The 13,643-nt window shown below is 47.2% G+C and overlaps 1 protein-coding gene across 1 annotated transcript in view; it reads right to left on the reverse strand.

Annotated features, from left to right (window-relative positions):
* Positions 1-3,019: 3,019 nt before the first annotated feature.
* The window catches only part of VWA3A (von Willebrand factor A domain containing 3A), a 59,604-nt gene continuing 48,980 nt past the window's right edge, over positions 3,020-13,643 (reverse strand). The window contains exons 26-35 of the mRNA XM_044936049.2: positions 13,232-13,329; positions 12,292-12,429; positions 11,259-11,367; positions 8,384-8,528; positions 7,277-7,421; positions 6,714-6,865; positions 5,835-5,958; positions 4,483-4,580; positions 4,266-4,331; positions 3,020-4,178 (exon numbers count right to left, since the gene is read on the reverse strand). Of these exons, the coding sequence (XP_044791984.2) occupies positions 4,280-4,331; positions 4,483-4,580; positions 5,835-5,958; positions 6,714-6,865; positions 7,277-7,421; positions 8,384-8,528; positions 11,259-11,367; positions 12,292-12,429; positions 13,232-13,329 (1,061 nt within the window). The 3' untranslated portion in view covers positions 3,020-4,178; positions 4,266-4,279. The remainder of the gene's footprint in view (positions 4,179-4,265; positions 4,332-4,482; positions 4,581-5,834; positions 5,959-6,713; positions 6,866-7,276; positions 7,422-8,383; positions 8,529-11,258; positions 11,368-12,291; positions 12,430-13,231; positions 13,330-13,643) is intronic.

The following is a 13,643-nucleotide window of genomic DNA, read 5'->3' on the forward strand; positions in this document are numbered from 1 at the left end:
CATAACTTTCCTTCCAAGGAGTAAGCGTCTTTTAATTTCATGGCTGCAATCACCATCTGCAGTGATTTTGGAGCCCAGAATAATAAAGCCAGCCACTGTTTCCACTGTTTACCCATCTATTTGCCATGAAGTGATGGGACCAGATGCCATGATCTTAGTTTTTCTGAATGTTGAGTTTTAAGCTAATTTTTTCACTCTCCTCTTTCACTTTCATCAAGAGGTTCTTTAGTTCTTCACTTTCTGCCATAAGGGTGGTGTCATCTGTATATCTGAGGTTATTGATATTTCTCCCAGCAATCTTGATTCCAGCTTGTGCTTCATCCAGCCCAGCGTTTCTCATGATGTACTCTGCATATAAGTTAAATAAGCAGGGTGACAATATACAGCCTTGATGTACTCCTTTCCCAATTTGGAACCAGTCTGTTGTTCCATATCCAGTTGTAACTGTTGCTTCCTGACCTGCATACAGATTTCTCAAGAGGCAGGTCAGATGGTCTGGTATTCCCATCTCTTTCAGAATTTTCCAGTTTATTGTGATCCACACAGTCAAAGGCTTTGGCATAGTCAATAAAGCAGAAATAGATGTTTTTCTGGAACTCTCTTGCTTTTTCCATGATCCAGCGGATGTCGGCAATTTGATCTCTGGTTCCTCTGCCTTTTCTAAAGCCAGCTTGAACATCTGGGGTCAGTCCCGGGTTTAAATCTTGGCTCTGTCACTTTCTCGTGTGTGTTTGGGCAGCTACAGGGCTCAGTTTCCTCATCGATAAACCAGAACTGGTGTGTATTTTATAGCTGTGGTGTTGTGAGACTTGTGGCTAACAAGATACCATAACAGAATGCCTAGTATCGTGCCTGCCCAGTCAGCACTTAACCAATGGTAGCTGTTATCATTGTTATATGAGAGGTTGGGATTCAGTCCCAAGACCTGTGATTTGCTGCTTTGCAAACCATGCATCTGGTCTGTCCTTCCATTCACAAAGACCAGCCTTTTCTCTCCCACCAGCAGGGCCAGAGGACTCTTGTTCTCCAGGCCTAAGTGTAGTCTCATTAGGAAAAGCATAGTTTGCAACTGTTAACAGGTGTTACAGTTGAATTGTGGCACCCTCAAGTTCATCAACTGAAACACCCTCAAGTTCAGTTGTGCCACCCTTGAAGTCCTAAGCCCCAGTACCTCAGCATGTGACCCTAGTTGGGAAGAGTCATTGCAGATGTAAATAAAGATGAGGTCATACTCGAGTATGGCCCTAACGCAGTATGACTGGCATCCTTGTAAAAAGGGGAAATTTGGACACAGGCATGTGCACGAGGACAGCATCATGGGAAGATTGGAAGCATGCTGCCAGAAGCAAGGAACTGGTAGAAGCCAGGAGAGGGGCTTGTTCCAGGCCTTTCCCAGTGCCTTCGGAGGGAGCACTGTACCTTGATTTCGGACTTCCAGCCTCCAGAGCTGGAGACAACACTTCAGCCCCTCAGTCTGTGGTACTTTGTCTCGATAGCCTGAGTGACATAATACAGGGCCCACGGGTTGTTTTCTCCGCACGGATGGGGATGATGTGGAGGGCGGCTGTCCAAGACCGAGACCAGACTGATATCCACTGTGGCAGGGACTGCAGTCACCGCTGCCTCCCTGGGCCGGTGCAGAGCCTGGCCAAAGGCATGGCTTGTCAAGCTTTAGTAAACTGCGTTTTTAAACAATTTGATGATTTTTTACTTATCCATGTAACCACCCCCAGACTGAGATACAGCCCTGTGGCTCCAACACACACAAGGTAATCACCTCTGACTTCTATCACCAATAATAGTTTTGCCTATTCTTTTTTTTTTTTTTTTTTTTTTTTTGGTACATCGCACACTTTGTGGGATCCTAGCTCCCCAGTCAGGGATTGAACCCAGGCCCATGGCAGTGAAAGCATTGAGTCTTAACCCCTGGACCACCAGGGAAGTCCCCAGTTTTGACTATTCTTGAACTTCATATAAATGGGATTACAGTGTATGTGCTCTTTTGTGTTCAGTTTCTTTTGCCCAATTTGTTCATAAAAGCTTGCTGAATATAGCTGTTCATTCTTTTTAAATTGATGTGCAGGATTCCACTGCAAATATGTATCACAATCTATTTGTCCATTCTACCACTGATGGGCATTTAATTAGTTTCCACATTCTGACTCTTATGAATAAAGATGTTATAAGCATTCTTATATATGTCTTTTGTCAAACGTGGGCACTTGTTTCTCTTGGAGTGGAATTGCTGGCAGAGAGGAAGCATACTTTTTAAAAACTTTAATTAATTAATTAATTTATTTTTGGCTGCACTGGGCCTTTGTTGCTACCCGCGGGACTTCTCTAGCTGCCAAGAGCAGGGGCTACTCCCTAGCTGGGAGTGGCTACTCTCTCACTGCGGTGGCCTTCTCTTGCTGCGGGGCATGGGCTCTAGGGCGTGGGTTTCAGCGTGGCGGTGCATAGACTTAGCTGCCCTGTGGCACATGGAATCTTCCTGGACCAGGGATCGAACCTGTGTCCCCTCCCTTGGCAGGAGGATTTTTAACCGTTGGATCACCAGAGAAGTCCGTATGTTTTACTTTAGTAAAATTTACTTTAGTCCATATGTTTTACTTTAGCAAAAATTGCCAAGCAGTTTTCCAGAGTGCTTGGATCAATTTACACTGCCCTACTTCCACCCCAGCAACGTGTGAGAGTTCCAGTTGCTCCCTATCTTGATATTGTCAGTCTTTATTTTTAACCATTCTAGTGGGTGTTGTGGTGGTTCTCACTGTAGTTTTATTTTGCATTTCAAAATAAAACTGATGGACAAGGCTGTTGAGCACCTATATATACACCTATTTTCATATACATAAAGTTCATTTATATCTGTTTGAAACTTTTGTCCATTAAAAAAATTAAGATGTTTATCTTATTGATTTGGAGTTCATACATCTAGAGATGAGTCTTTTTTTAAAGTGTGATTTTAATTTTATAGAAAAAATAAAAATTGCACACAATTTGAATATGTAAGTTTGCAATATCTAAAATAAGTTAGGTGTTACATGATATAAGAGCTAAAAGTATAAAAAATACTAGAAAGACCATGATCACAGTTTTTTTAAAGATGCAAATAAAATAAACATAGCTACATAGAAAAGCTCATATACCACCTTTTTGTAAAAAATAGTTAAAGCATAGATGAATCTTTTAATAAAGTTTATCTCACCAAAAATTTACACACAGACACACACCACAATGATCACATCAGTTTAAAAGTACCTTTGATCCTATTAATTAAATAAAAGCAATTTTTCGTGTCTTAGAAATGACCCCCAGTGATGTAATACATGACACATTCATTTCGTGTGTACACAGTGGGGCTGGCCCAGCAGATCCAGCCCAGTTTTCACAAGCTTGAGCCAAGCATTTGCTCTGGATTGGGCTCCAGAGCAGACTGCAGTCCAGTTTGGTTGAGCAGGGGTTGGGGGTGGTGGTGAGACTCATTTATTTCTTCTTCCTCCAGGATGGGCTGATGCTGAGTCTGTGTTGCACCCATGGACTAAGGTGGTGGGAAAGCACAGAGTAAGAGGATTGGGGCCGAAACGATCCCATCTGGCTGGTCTCCAGAGCGGGGCTCTCATAACTAAGCTGCGAGCTCACAGTGTACCACGTGTCTGCCACATGGCAGGTTCTGGGGACCCAGAGATGGTTGGGACACCAGCCTCGTCCTGGGGGAGCTCATGGTCAGGGAGAAGAGACGAAGAAGCCAGGAAGCATGATGTGGCGTGCTAAGTGTAGTAAATGCCACCGCTATAAGGAGAGACGAGGGGTCAGAATGCTATGGGGGGACGCTGGAGGCTCCCAGCTCTTGATAGATCCCAGGGGCATCTTCACAGAGAACCTGATGCCATTTGCACTGTGCCTTGATGCATGAGAAGGAGTCACCAGGCAGAGGGTGGCAGAAGGATGCTCCAAACAGGGGGCTTGGTGCAGGACTTCCGGCAAGGAACAATCTTGTGACTGAAGTGCAGGGTGTGTTGGGGACAAGGCAGGAACATTAGGGTGGACCCAGGGATAGACAGCTTTCCTCTTGCAGCTTCCAGGGAGTCCTGGTGCCTGATGATGCTGATCTGAGGGTTACAGCTTTCCAGAGCACTCTGTGCTCACAGCAAGATGTGGTTCTTTGTAGGATGGCCTTTCTATGTAGAGGAGTCCTTGTTTCTGATCCCTCCCCACAAAGCAGAGCATGCTGCCTGGCCCGCACAGGGTTTGTCCCCTCCCCTTACCTGAGAACGCTTCTCTAAAAAAGAGTGACCTTCAGTTCTGGGTTGTTTTTCTTCTGGAGTTGGGACCTAGTGAACAGGAAATGAACGAAGATGCCCAGATTTTTGGGCCTGGAAAGCAGGAGCTCTTGGAGCAAGGGTGTCATGACTGGGGTGGTGCTCAGGGTCTGGGTGGGCTAGAGCTATGAGGCGGGGGGGAGGGCCTGCTTGAAGGGCGTACCTGATGGATTGGGCCTGCCAGAGGAAGCCTCTGGCCTTGGTGATCTCCTGCGCCAGTCTCCTTAAATCATCTCCTTCAAATAGTGGCAGTGCAGGATCCTTGAAAGAGGGAAATGAGTCTGAAGTTAGATCCATCAAATGACTGGGTGGGACGTGAAAATCCAAAATCTCAGGAGGAGAATTTTAGAGTGAACTCGGTGCAGCCTTCCTCCCAGTGCAGGAAATCTTGTGGGCCTCAGCTTGCATGTTTCCAGGGACAGAGAGCTTAATATATGTCAAGGCAGTCCTTCTGTAAAGGGGACACTTTGCAATAAGATGTCTGAGAGTCAGTGGAAACCGAGAGGGGCCCTGGACTTCACTGAAGTCAGCACTGCTCCGCCCTGTAGAACAGAAGTGGTATATACACCTTATCTCACTGTCAATCAGTAAAACCTATCCAGCCCCTTCTCTATTTCTTCTATTAAAACAGCTCCACAGACATACCTTTTTCTTATGTCAACTAATGAAATTCCAGAGCTTAGCCTTAAAAATACAAATTCTCACAATTAGTAAGAGAATCTAAGAGAGATGAAAGTGTTCCTTCTCCCTGGAAGCAGTAGTGGGCAAAGGTCCCACTCTGCACCCAGGAACTATTCAAAGAATCTGATTTGATAAGGCATTAGACAGAGAACCTTCCCAATATCATCAAGTGTGTTTTGCTGTGTAGGATATGGATGAATATTTATTACTTTTACTTGTTCTGACCTCTATATCATTAGTAATATTTGCCCCCAAACTGTTACTCAAACAAAGAAATCATGCAAAGCACTCAACTTCAAAAATTTTGCCATGTCCTGTGACAGTAAACTTTAATTAAAAAAAAAAATCCAGAATTCTCGTTGATTGTTCTAGTGGATGATTTGTTGGCCTGGAAATGTTATAATTCACAGCAGCACATCCCTAGAAGGTATGAATAGATACATAATCTTTCTAGCAGGTTGTAAAATCTTATTCCATATATGTGATAAAATCTATGACTTTACTATATTTATTTTTAACAGATCACACATTTGAATATCTGTATTTTAATGAATTTATGGTGAGAAGACAGAAACATGCAGGAATTAAAGCACAGAACTTAGGAGCATGGATGTCTGGACTCCAGCTTTACCATTTACTCTGACTTTAGGTGTATTCCTAAACCTGGCTGAGCCTGTTCATTCATCTGTTAAATGGGTACAAAAATGGTTGGTAGGATTAACAGAGGTAATTTACAAAGAGCTAATTGTTAGTTAGGAAGAAAAAACCAAACCTGTTGACATTGTATTTATTGCACCGTTTCAACAGAACTCACCCAGCAGCTCTACAACCTACCCTTTGGTGGATGAAGCCCCTGGTCAGCAGGCCCTGCATTTCGAGAAGCGAGTCCTCACCAACAGGGCAGTGATAGCGCCCCCCGGTGAGGGCGGCCAGGTCTCTCAAGAAGCTAGCCGCAGTCCTGTAGGGAGGAACAGGGTGCTGGGGCCAGGCCCATTGAGCTCTCTGTGAGCTCCCAGCCCCTGGAGAAGTCACGTCAGTGGGGTAATAATGACCTATTACCCTGAGGCTGTGTGCCATTGAGACCGTGTCAGGATCACAAGCCCGCTCTCCCAGATGGTTTTTGGGTGGCAGTGGAGCTGCTGTGTGAATCGTATTCACCGTATCAGGGTCGCCCTCTGAGCACATGGCCCCATTTCTTAATTTATCCAGAGCCGACTATGTGTCTGGCCTGGCAGGGAGACAGTGTGCCTTTTACGGAGCTCATGGTTTGGACAGAGAGATTAAATATGAATGTAAGTAATCACAGCTTTGCCAATTACATTAAATTTTTTTTTCAGAAGGAGCTGAATCTCTCTTGTTTAACACATGTTCTTTCTTCTATGGCGATTGTTTATGGAAATAGCCATAGCTACTTTAAACTTTTTCCCCTAAATATTCACAAATGTGCCCCCAAGAAAGACAAAGTGGGAGAACACAGCATGTGACTGGGAACCGGTACAAGTCTGTTTCCACACTGGAGAAAGTCGGGATGCCCTGCTGACGGGTAGGCAGGGTTTCAGTGGGGTTCTCTCTCTGGGGCAATGCCTGCCCAGGGGCCTCCTAGCGGCTGACCCACGGGACTTGGGCCCAGGATGGCTCAGCTCACGACCACGTGCCCCTCAGACACGTGGCGGTAGGTAAGTGGTGCAACTCGGCCACCTCCTCACTGCCCACCTGCAAGAGCAGTCTGGGGAGATGGTGTGCACTTTGATGTCTCTCTTCTCCTTGAGTCTCTGGACCTCACTGAGAATAAGGCTGCAGCTTGTGTCCGGCTTCCCGTCGGTCAGGAGGTATAGTCCTTCTACATCAGGAAAACTGAAAGCTTTCTGAAAGAGCACGTAGGCTGTCTGGCTCAGAGGAGGGGCCAACCAGGATGCAGAAACCACTGACCTGCTGTCCCCAAGTCTGCTTGGATCCCACCAACTTGTCATTAAGACTGTGAGCCTCCCCTTTCATCTGATGACAGACCAGGAAGCTGTTGAAGTTTAGGAAAAAGAGTGCAGCTCACTCCAGAGCTGGTTAACCCCAAGAAAGTCACTTAACCTCTCTGAGCCTCTGTGTCATCATTTATAAAGTCAGAAATTCGAGAAACTCATTCTCACTGGATTGTTGGGAAGATGCAATGATTGAACACTTAGTAAATTCTACAGTGCTCTCTGTAAACTCTAAAGCATCATGCAATGTCAGGATTAGGGGTTAGGACAGTATTTCTGGTTGGGCTTGGTGGTGGAACTTGCCAGCAGTGCTTGTAAGACCGAGGTGCTCCCCTGAGCATGCAGGCAGGTCACCCACTGCATGGCCTTGTGACAAGCTGCGTCTGTGGTCTCCACCAGAGTGTCCTGCCACGGCTGTAGGCCCTCTGCAAAGCTGAGCAGGTTAAAACTGGGAAACAGGGAGAAGAAGTGGGGGGTGGAGAGAGGAAAAAGAGATTTTTTAGCATGTGCCAGTCTATACTGAGGGCTTCACTGATGGCTCAGTGGTAAAAAATCCACCTGCAATGCAGGAGACGTAGGTTCAATCGCTGGGTCAAAAAGATTCTCTGGAGGAGGAAATGGCAACCCGCTCCAGTATTCTTGTTTGAAAAACTCCATAGACAGAGGAGCCTGGCAGGCTACAGTGCATAGGGTCACAAAGTCAGACACGACTGAGCATGCACGCAGTCTATTTTGATCTTGGGGGAGTAACTTCCATGAGGACACATGCTTATCCCTGAAGACCCTACAGCAAGCCCTGGGCCCCCTGCAGACCAACCAAGTTTGAGAAGGTACACGGTGAAAATTCTAGATGCAGACAGATTTAAATCCGCACTCAGTAATTGCTACTTACTGGTTATATGACCTTGGGCAAATGCCTTAATCTCTAAGCCCTTGTTTCCTTTTCTGAAGAATGGGGATAATAACAGGATCATTGTGCAGGCTGAATGACCTCATGCATGTAAAGTGCTTGGCACAGGAAACAGCTCTATAAATGCCTGCTCATTTTAATATTAAGGCAAGAACGAGTCCCAGCCTGGGGTCTGAGTTTCCAGCTGTCCCTTCAGGGTCAACCCTTCTGGGTAGAGAGAACAAACCACACCAAAACCTCCTCTTGAAAAATCCACAATTCAAGGCGACCTGGTGGTTCCTCTGATCTGCTTGCAATTGCCACTGGACCTGAGACGGATTTCTAAAAACCACTTTACTTCTACAGTAGAAGGCAGTGTTCCTTCCCACTATTCAGCTGAGTAGTTAGGAACCCTCCAGGCCCTTTGGAAGCATAAGGAGGGAGTGATCTTGGCCAGGGAAGCATCCAGAACTATCGCTTGGATCTTCCTGCCCCCATCCACCCGCACCCCTGCCTCTTACCTGTCACAGTGCTTCCGCAGCTGTTCCCATATCAGCAGGGTAAGCTCCGTCTTCACCTGCTGCAGGTAGGGGCCCATGGATCCCGACGTGTCCAGCAGGACGCACACTTTGCTCTCCAAAATGACACCGAACAGTCGGCGGCTGCCTGCTCCAGGGTGGGTGGGGGCAGAGGCCAGGGAGGAGCGAGGGTGGTTTTTCCCATTGCAGCTATCAAATACACCACACCCACCACCTGATCGGATGTGAACCCGCTGGGAGATAGCCTCTGTGGTGTTGCTAGAGTGGTCATCGTTCAAAGGCAGAGAAGGTCGGTGGCCTGGGCTTTGGGAGGTCAAGGGTTCTGCTGTGACTTTGCCGGAGATAACCTGATTAGAACCTCCCTGGGCTTGAGCTTCCTCACCCCTAATGTTAGGTGATTGAGTTAAGTGGTGTTACAGCACTGTTTAGGGCTGGAAGCAATGTTACAGAACACAGAGTCTGCACGTTGGTCAACAGAAATCAAGTGGGCATCCACTGTGTGCCCGGCACTGAGCAAAGTGCAGTGGAGATGAGGGAGGGTCCCTGCCCTCACGGGGCTGCCAGTCCGTAAAGGAAAACAGATGTTATACTAACAGCTACCACTCTGTTGATGGTTCTGACAAACTTACAGGCATACACACTGGGGAGAATCTGAAACTGATGGATGTGGGGTGGGCAGCAGACAATCTACGGCTGAAGGATGAGGAGCAGTGGCCAAGGAGAGGAGGTATGTGTGGAGCAGACAGACTGAGAAAAGCTCTGAGTGGGAGAAGAGTGTGCCATGCGTGTGGGACAGAGAGAAAGCTGGAGAGGTTGGTACAGAATTTGGGGATTATCCCAAAGGGAAAAAGAGAGGGTCAGTGACTTGCCCACGGTCACACAGACTGGCAGCGAAGCCGAGATTCACATCCAGGTCCCCTGATCCACATTTTAAGGCAACAGCTAGCCCCAGCCCTTCTGGCACCCCAAGGCTAAATGGAAGTAACATGGAGGAAGCCAAATAGCAGAAGATGGCGTGTCAAGCGTTCCTGAATCACACCTCAGATCTCACTGGAGGCAGGAGTAGAAAAAATGGAAACCTGCTGCAAAACGGGCTCACTGCTCTCCAGGAAAAGGAGGCCTGAGCTGGCTGGACCCTCCACCCAGTAATCTTCCAGGACTCACGTTGGGTATTCTCTGGCAATCCTCATGGCCACATGAGGACAGGAGGGGAGCCATCCTAAAGCATGGGGGATGTTCTGTGAGGACAGCTAACCAGCTGTCTGGAGGCCTCCCACACAAAAGGCCAGCTGATCCACCCTGGGAACCAGACAGCGGAAGGGAACACCCTGCAAGCCACTAAGCCCTGCAGTTGTCTCCCTAATCTAACTCTGCGTTCTTCATCTGTCTCCATCATCACTAACCTTCCCAGTTATCCTATTCTTATCCCTTGGATTCCTACTAGGTTCCCCTGATTGCACTCCATCCCCTCAACGATTGCTGTCCACACAGCAACCAGAGAGATTGGTTGTAACTTAATCACATTTCCCTTATTTAAAACCTCAGTGTCTTCCCATTGCTCTTAAGATAAAATCTGGGCCATGGCTTCATCTTCTCGGGATGGATGCACCCTTTAACCTCAGCCAATCCAGCTTCCTTTCAGTCTTTGTACTCAGCCTAGTCCCCTGTTGAGCAGCTCAGCCACATCCTGAGAGTCTTTCTTCTCTTTGCTCAAATGATATCTAGTCATTCTTCAGATCACCTCCTCAGGGAAGCCCTTCATGATCTCCCTGTGTAGGCCCACTGCCCCTCTCTCCCTGCACCACGCATGTCTCCACCTTATACTCGTCATCGCTGTTCTTTGGGTAACATCCTTTGCCTCTGAACTGTATGCTCCATGAGCTCAGGGACCACGTCGGGTGTTTCCTCTACCACCTCCCCAGCACGGAGCAGGAGAATGACACTATTTGCTGAATAATGAATGAGTGAATCAGTGCAGCATCCTCTGGGTGTGTTTTGAGGTGTTAGATGGTGTTGGGTGTGTAGCTGTGTGTGATGTGGGGGTGCAATTCGTACTACACCAGGAGTGACTGCACGGCGGGCCTTCTCACTCTCCTGGCAGGAAGTGTGTGTCGGAGTGGGGAGTGCACACAATGTCACTGTTGCCCCACGTTCAGCCTCTGACTTGACAGCTGCATCTGGGACTTGCAGCCCCCTCCAGAGGCTTTGGAGAGCAGTGGCAGACCACGGACTGTTTATACCAGGTTCTACTGCAGAGGACTGGACTTAATGAATCTGCACAGAAGCCCGAGCGGCCCACACTGGGATGCTTCCTCCTATTGTCCCAGGAACTCTCTGTGTCCCAAAGCCTAAACACCCTCCCATTCAGTTATAGCCTGGCCTTTTGGACTTGATGCTTCAGACCATCCTGATTCCCACCCAAGCCGCCTCTGGGATGTGAGTCTCCCTCCCAGCCAGCCCGGCCACTGGCCTCTCCAGAGGGTCCTCAGTGCTCTCTGTAAAGAAGAACAGGAGCATCTTCTCTGCTGGAGACCCTTCTATCTCTACCTTCATGGACCAGTTCTTTGGAGCCCAATCAATGCTAAATTGAGGCTCCTGAGGGCCAGCCCCTCAGTCACACCCAGGAGGTGGGGTGTGGGAGGCCGCCTGGACAGACCTGGTTCTCTCTGATGCTCTGGTCTGTGCTCCACCTCCTGTTATCCAGCACAATGCCTGACCTCTGAACCCAGAAGTCATGTTGCCACTGGGTGACAGTTTGTGAGTGCTTAGTCTGGGAAGGAGTGACCCTGGGGTTCCTGGGGCTGCCCTCCCCCTGCCCTTCATGCCCCCCACCCTCCAGGACAGCGGGCAGTCTCACCGGACAGCATCCACTGCAGCCTCTGGACGTAGCGGCGCATCAGCTTGTCCAGGTGTGCGATGTACTCCTCTATTTCCCTGGGGGTGCACTCAATGTGTCTCACTGTCCCCTGGATTAAAGCAAGCAAAGAAAAATACTCCCCTGCCAGCTCTGTCTCATATCCCCATCAGCCCCAGAGCAGTTTAGTCTATTGTGGTTCACAATTTTTGCAACACTGTGAAAGCATACATTTTTGTTTGTTTGTGTAAAAGCTTTTTTTTCTTTTATTAAACTATCAAATGCAAGGGTTTAGGCAGGTGTGGGGGAATTGGGATGCTGGTTTTTGTGTCAAATGTGGTCACTGTCATAACTGAAAACTAAAATAGTCTCTCTAAATTTTAAATAGAAAACCCTTAATGGCAGAATGGGAGGTCGATAAGTTTCACATTAAAAGATGACCTCGGATGGAGGAGGCAGGCAGCATGATTAAACTCCCATGAAACTTGTATGGTGGATAATTTTTAGCTTTACAGTTGACAATGTCTCATTAAAGGACAAGGAGATAAAATGTTTTTTTTTTTTTTTAAGCAGGATTAGATTTTAATTTTGTACTAAATTTACCTGTTCCAGTGTCAAAGAAATTAAAAAACTAAGTCAAAACTAGGAAATAGAGAAGCCCCCCGATCTCCTGCCATAACCCCTGTTTCTGGCCGTCTTAACAGAACCACCATCAGAATTGGGGTACAGAGTTCTTATTGGTGAGTATTCTAGCCACTGGTCTGTGATCTCAGCAACTGTCACTAATTCTCACCCCAGTGAGTCCCTAGAACCTTGACCATGGTCTCAGGCATTCTGAGGGGCTGGCTTCTCTTCCAACAGGGCTCTGTATCCTATTCCTCAAGGGAAGTCCCCCTTTGGGGGGTTGGGGTTCTTAGCAAGAGGAATAAAAGCTGGGGCTCATACATTCATGTGGACTTTCCCCTAACACATTCAGCCATCTGTGTCTGAGAAGAGAAAGGAGCTGGGAGTGAAAAAACAACCGATCTTGACTTACATTGATCTCTATGCTGGGGAAGACACTGCAGTATTTGGCTGATGCCGACGTCTGTACTGATTTTTGATGAGTGCAGTTGGGACCAAAGTATCTGGAGACCTCCATCTTTAGTTTCTTTAGCCCATAATTTGCTACCCACTTTGGAATAAAGGAAAGAATGATTATCTTGGATAATTTTGGCTTAATGGAATGATTGACTCATCTTTCAAAAACCTCATGTTTGAAATCTGTCTTGTATTTGAAATGTGGGGTTCCCTAGGTCTTCACCAAGATTACCTCACATGCACATTCCTGCCCTGGTGCAGGAGAGAGATGTAAAGAAATATGGGAACCAGGGAACAAAATTTACTGAGCACTTACTACTCCCTAGTCTGGTGAACCCTGTGGCTTCCTCCATTTCCATATCAGCCTCTTCCATGAAACTTGAATGGAAACCCTGATTGGTCTCAAGTTTAAATCAATTAAGACATCACAATAAGAGATACAAGAATGATCAGGTTTAAAGCAATCAGAGTATGGCATCCAGGACTGGACCAATCAGAACCAAGCTCAGACTGACTGGTTGCCAGAAGAAAAGATATTCCTATCTTTGGATCCGAGCAAGAAGAGGGGTTTCTGGTACTTGCATCCAAAAGGATCTGATACCACTAAGGACTTTACACAAAATATACTTCAATTAATCAGCAATCCTATTAAGTACAAGAGTTTTCATTTTATAAATGAAGACACTGAGACTGAGTGACTAGCTCAAGGTCACCCAGCTAGGAAGTGGCAGACTCAGGTTCCCATGTAGTTCTCTTTAATCCTTATCCTGACACTTGACACAGTCATTCTAAGCAGATTTGGTCTCAATTCCAAGTATGTCCACCTTCCCAGATATAACGGTTGGTGGAAGGAATGATTGCTTGGGAGGCACGTGCTGGTACAAACAGCATAATACCTCTTGGCTGGAGCAGACTGTATCCTTTCTGGGCAACTCAATAGACGATCTAGTCCTTCTTAGGCCCCTTCCTTGAGGGTACTTCTTGTATACTGAGCCTGGGAGAAAGAGAGCAGAGTTATCTTGTGCAATTCTCTTACCCTCTCCTCCCTTTTCCATGTCAGTTTCTGTCAATCAAGTCAGGTGTAACATTCCTTAGGTGCAACTTGCTGAGAGATAGGAGGGACTCTTAGGGGGATCTAGGGAGGTCTTCTGGGTCGCCCTACCCCACCCCACCCCACCCCTGCCCTTCTCAATGAGTTGTTACTGGGACCTGTGCCTTTCCACAGCTATCAATCCTGCTGACTTGGGGGACTTATGCCCACTTCCTTCCCAGTCAATCTGAGGACACCGCCCCTCGTGAACAGAGCCA

This window comes from Bubalus bubalis, chromosome 24, assembly GCF_019923935.1.
Source record: "Bubalus bubalis isolate 160015118507 breed Murrah chromosome 24, NDDB_SH_1, whole genome shotgun sequence".
In the NCBI taxonomy this organism is placed as follows: Eukaryota; Metazoa; Chordata; class Mammalia; order Artiodactyla; family Bovidae; genus Bubalus; species Bubalus bubalis.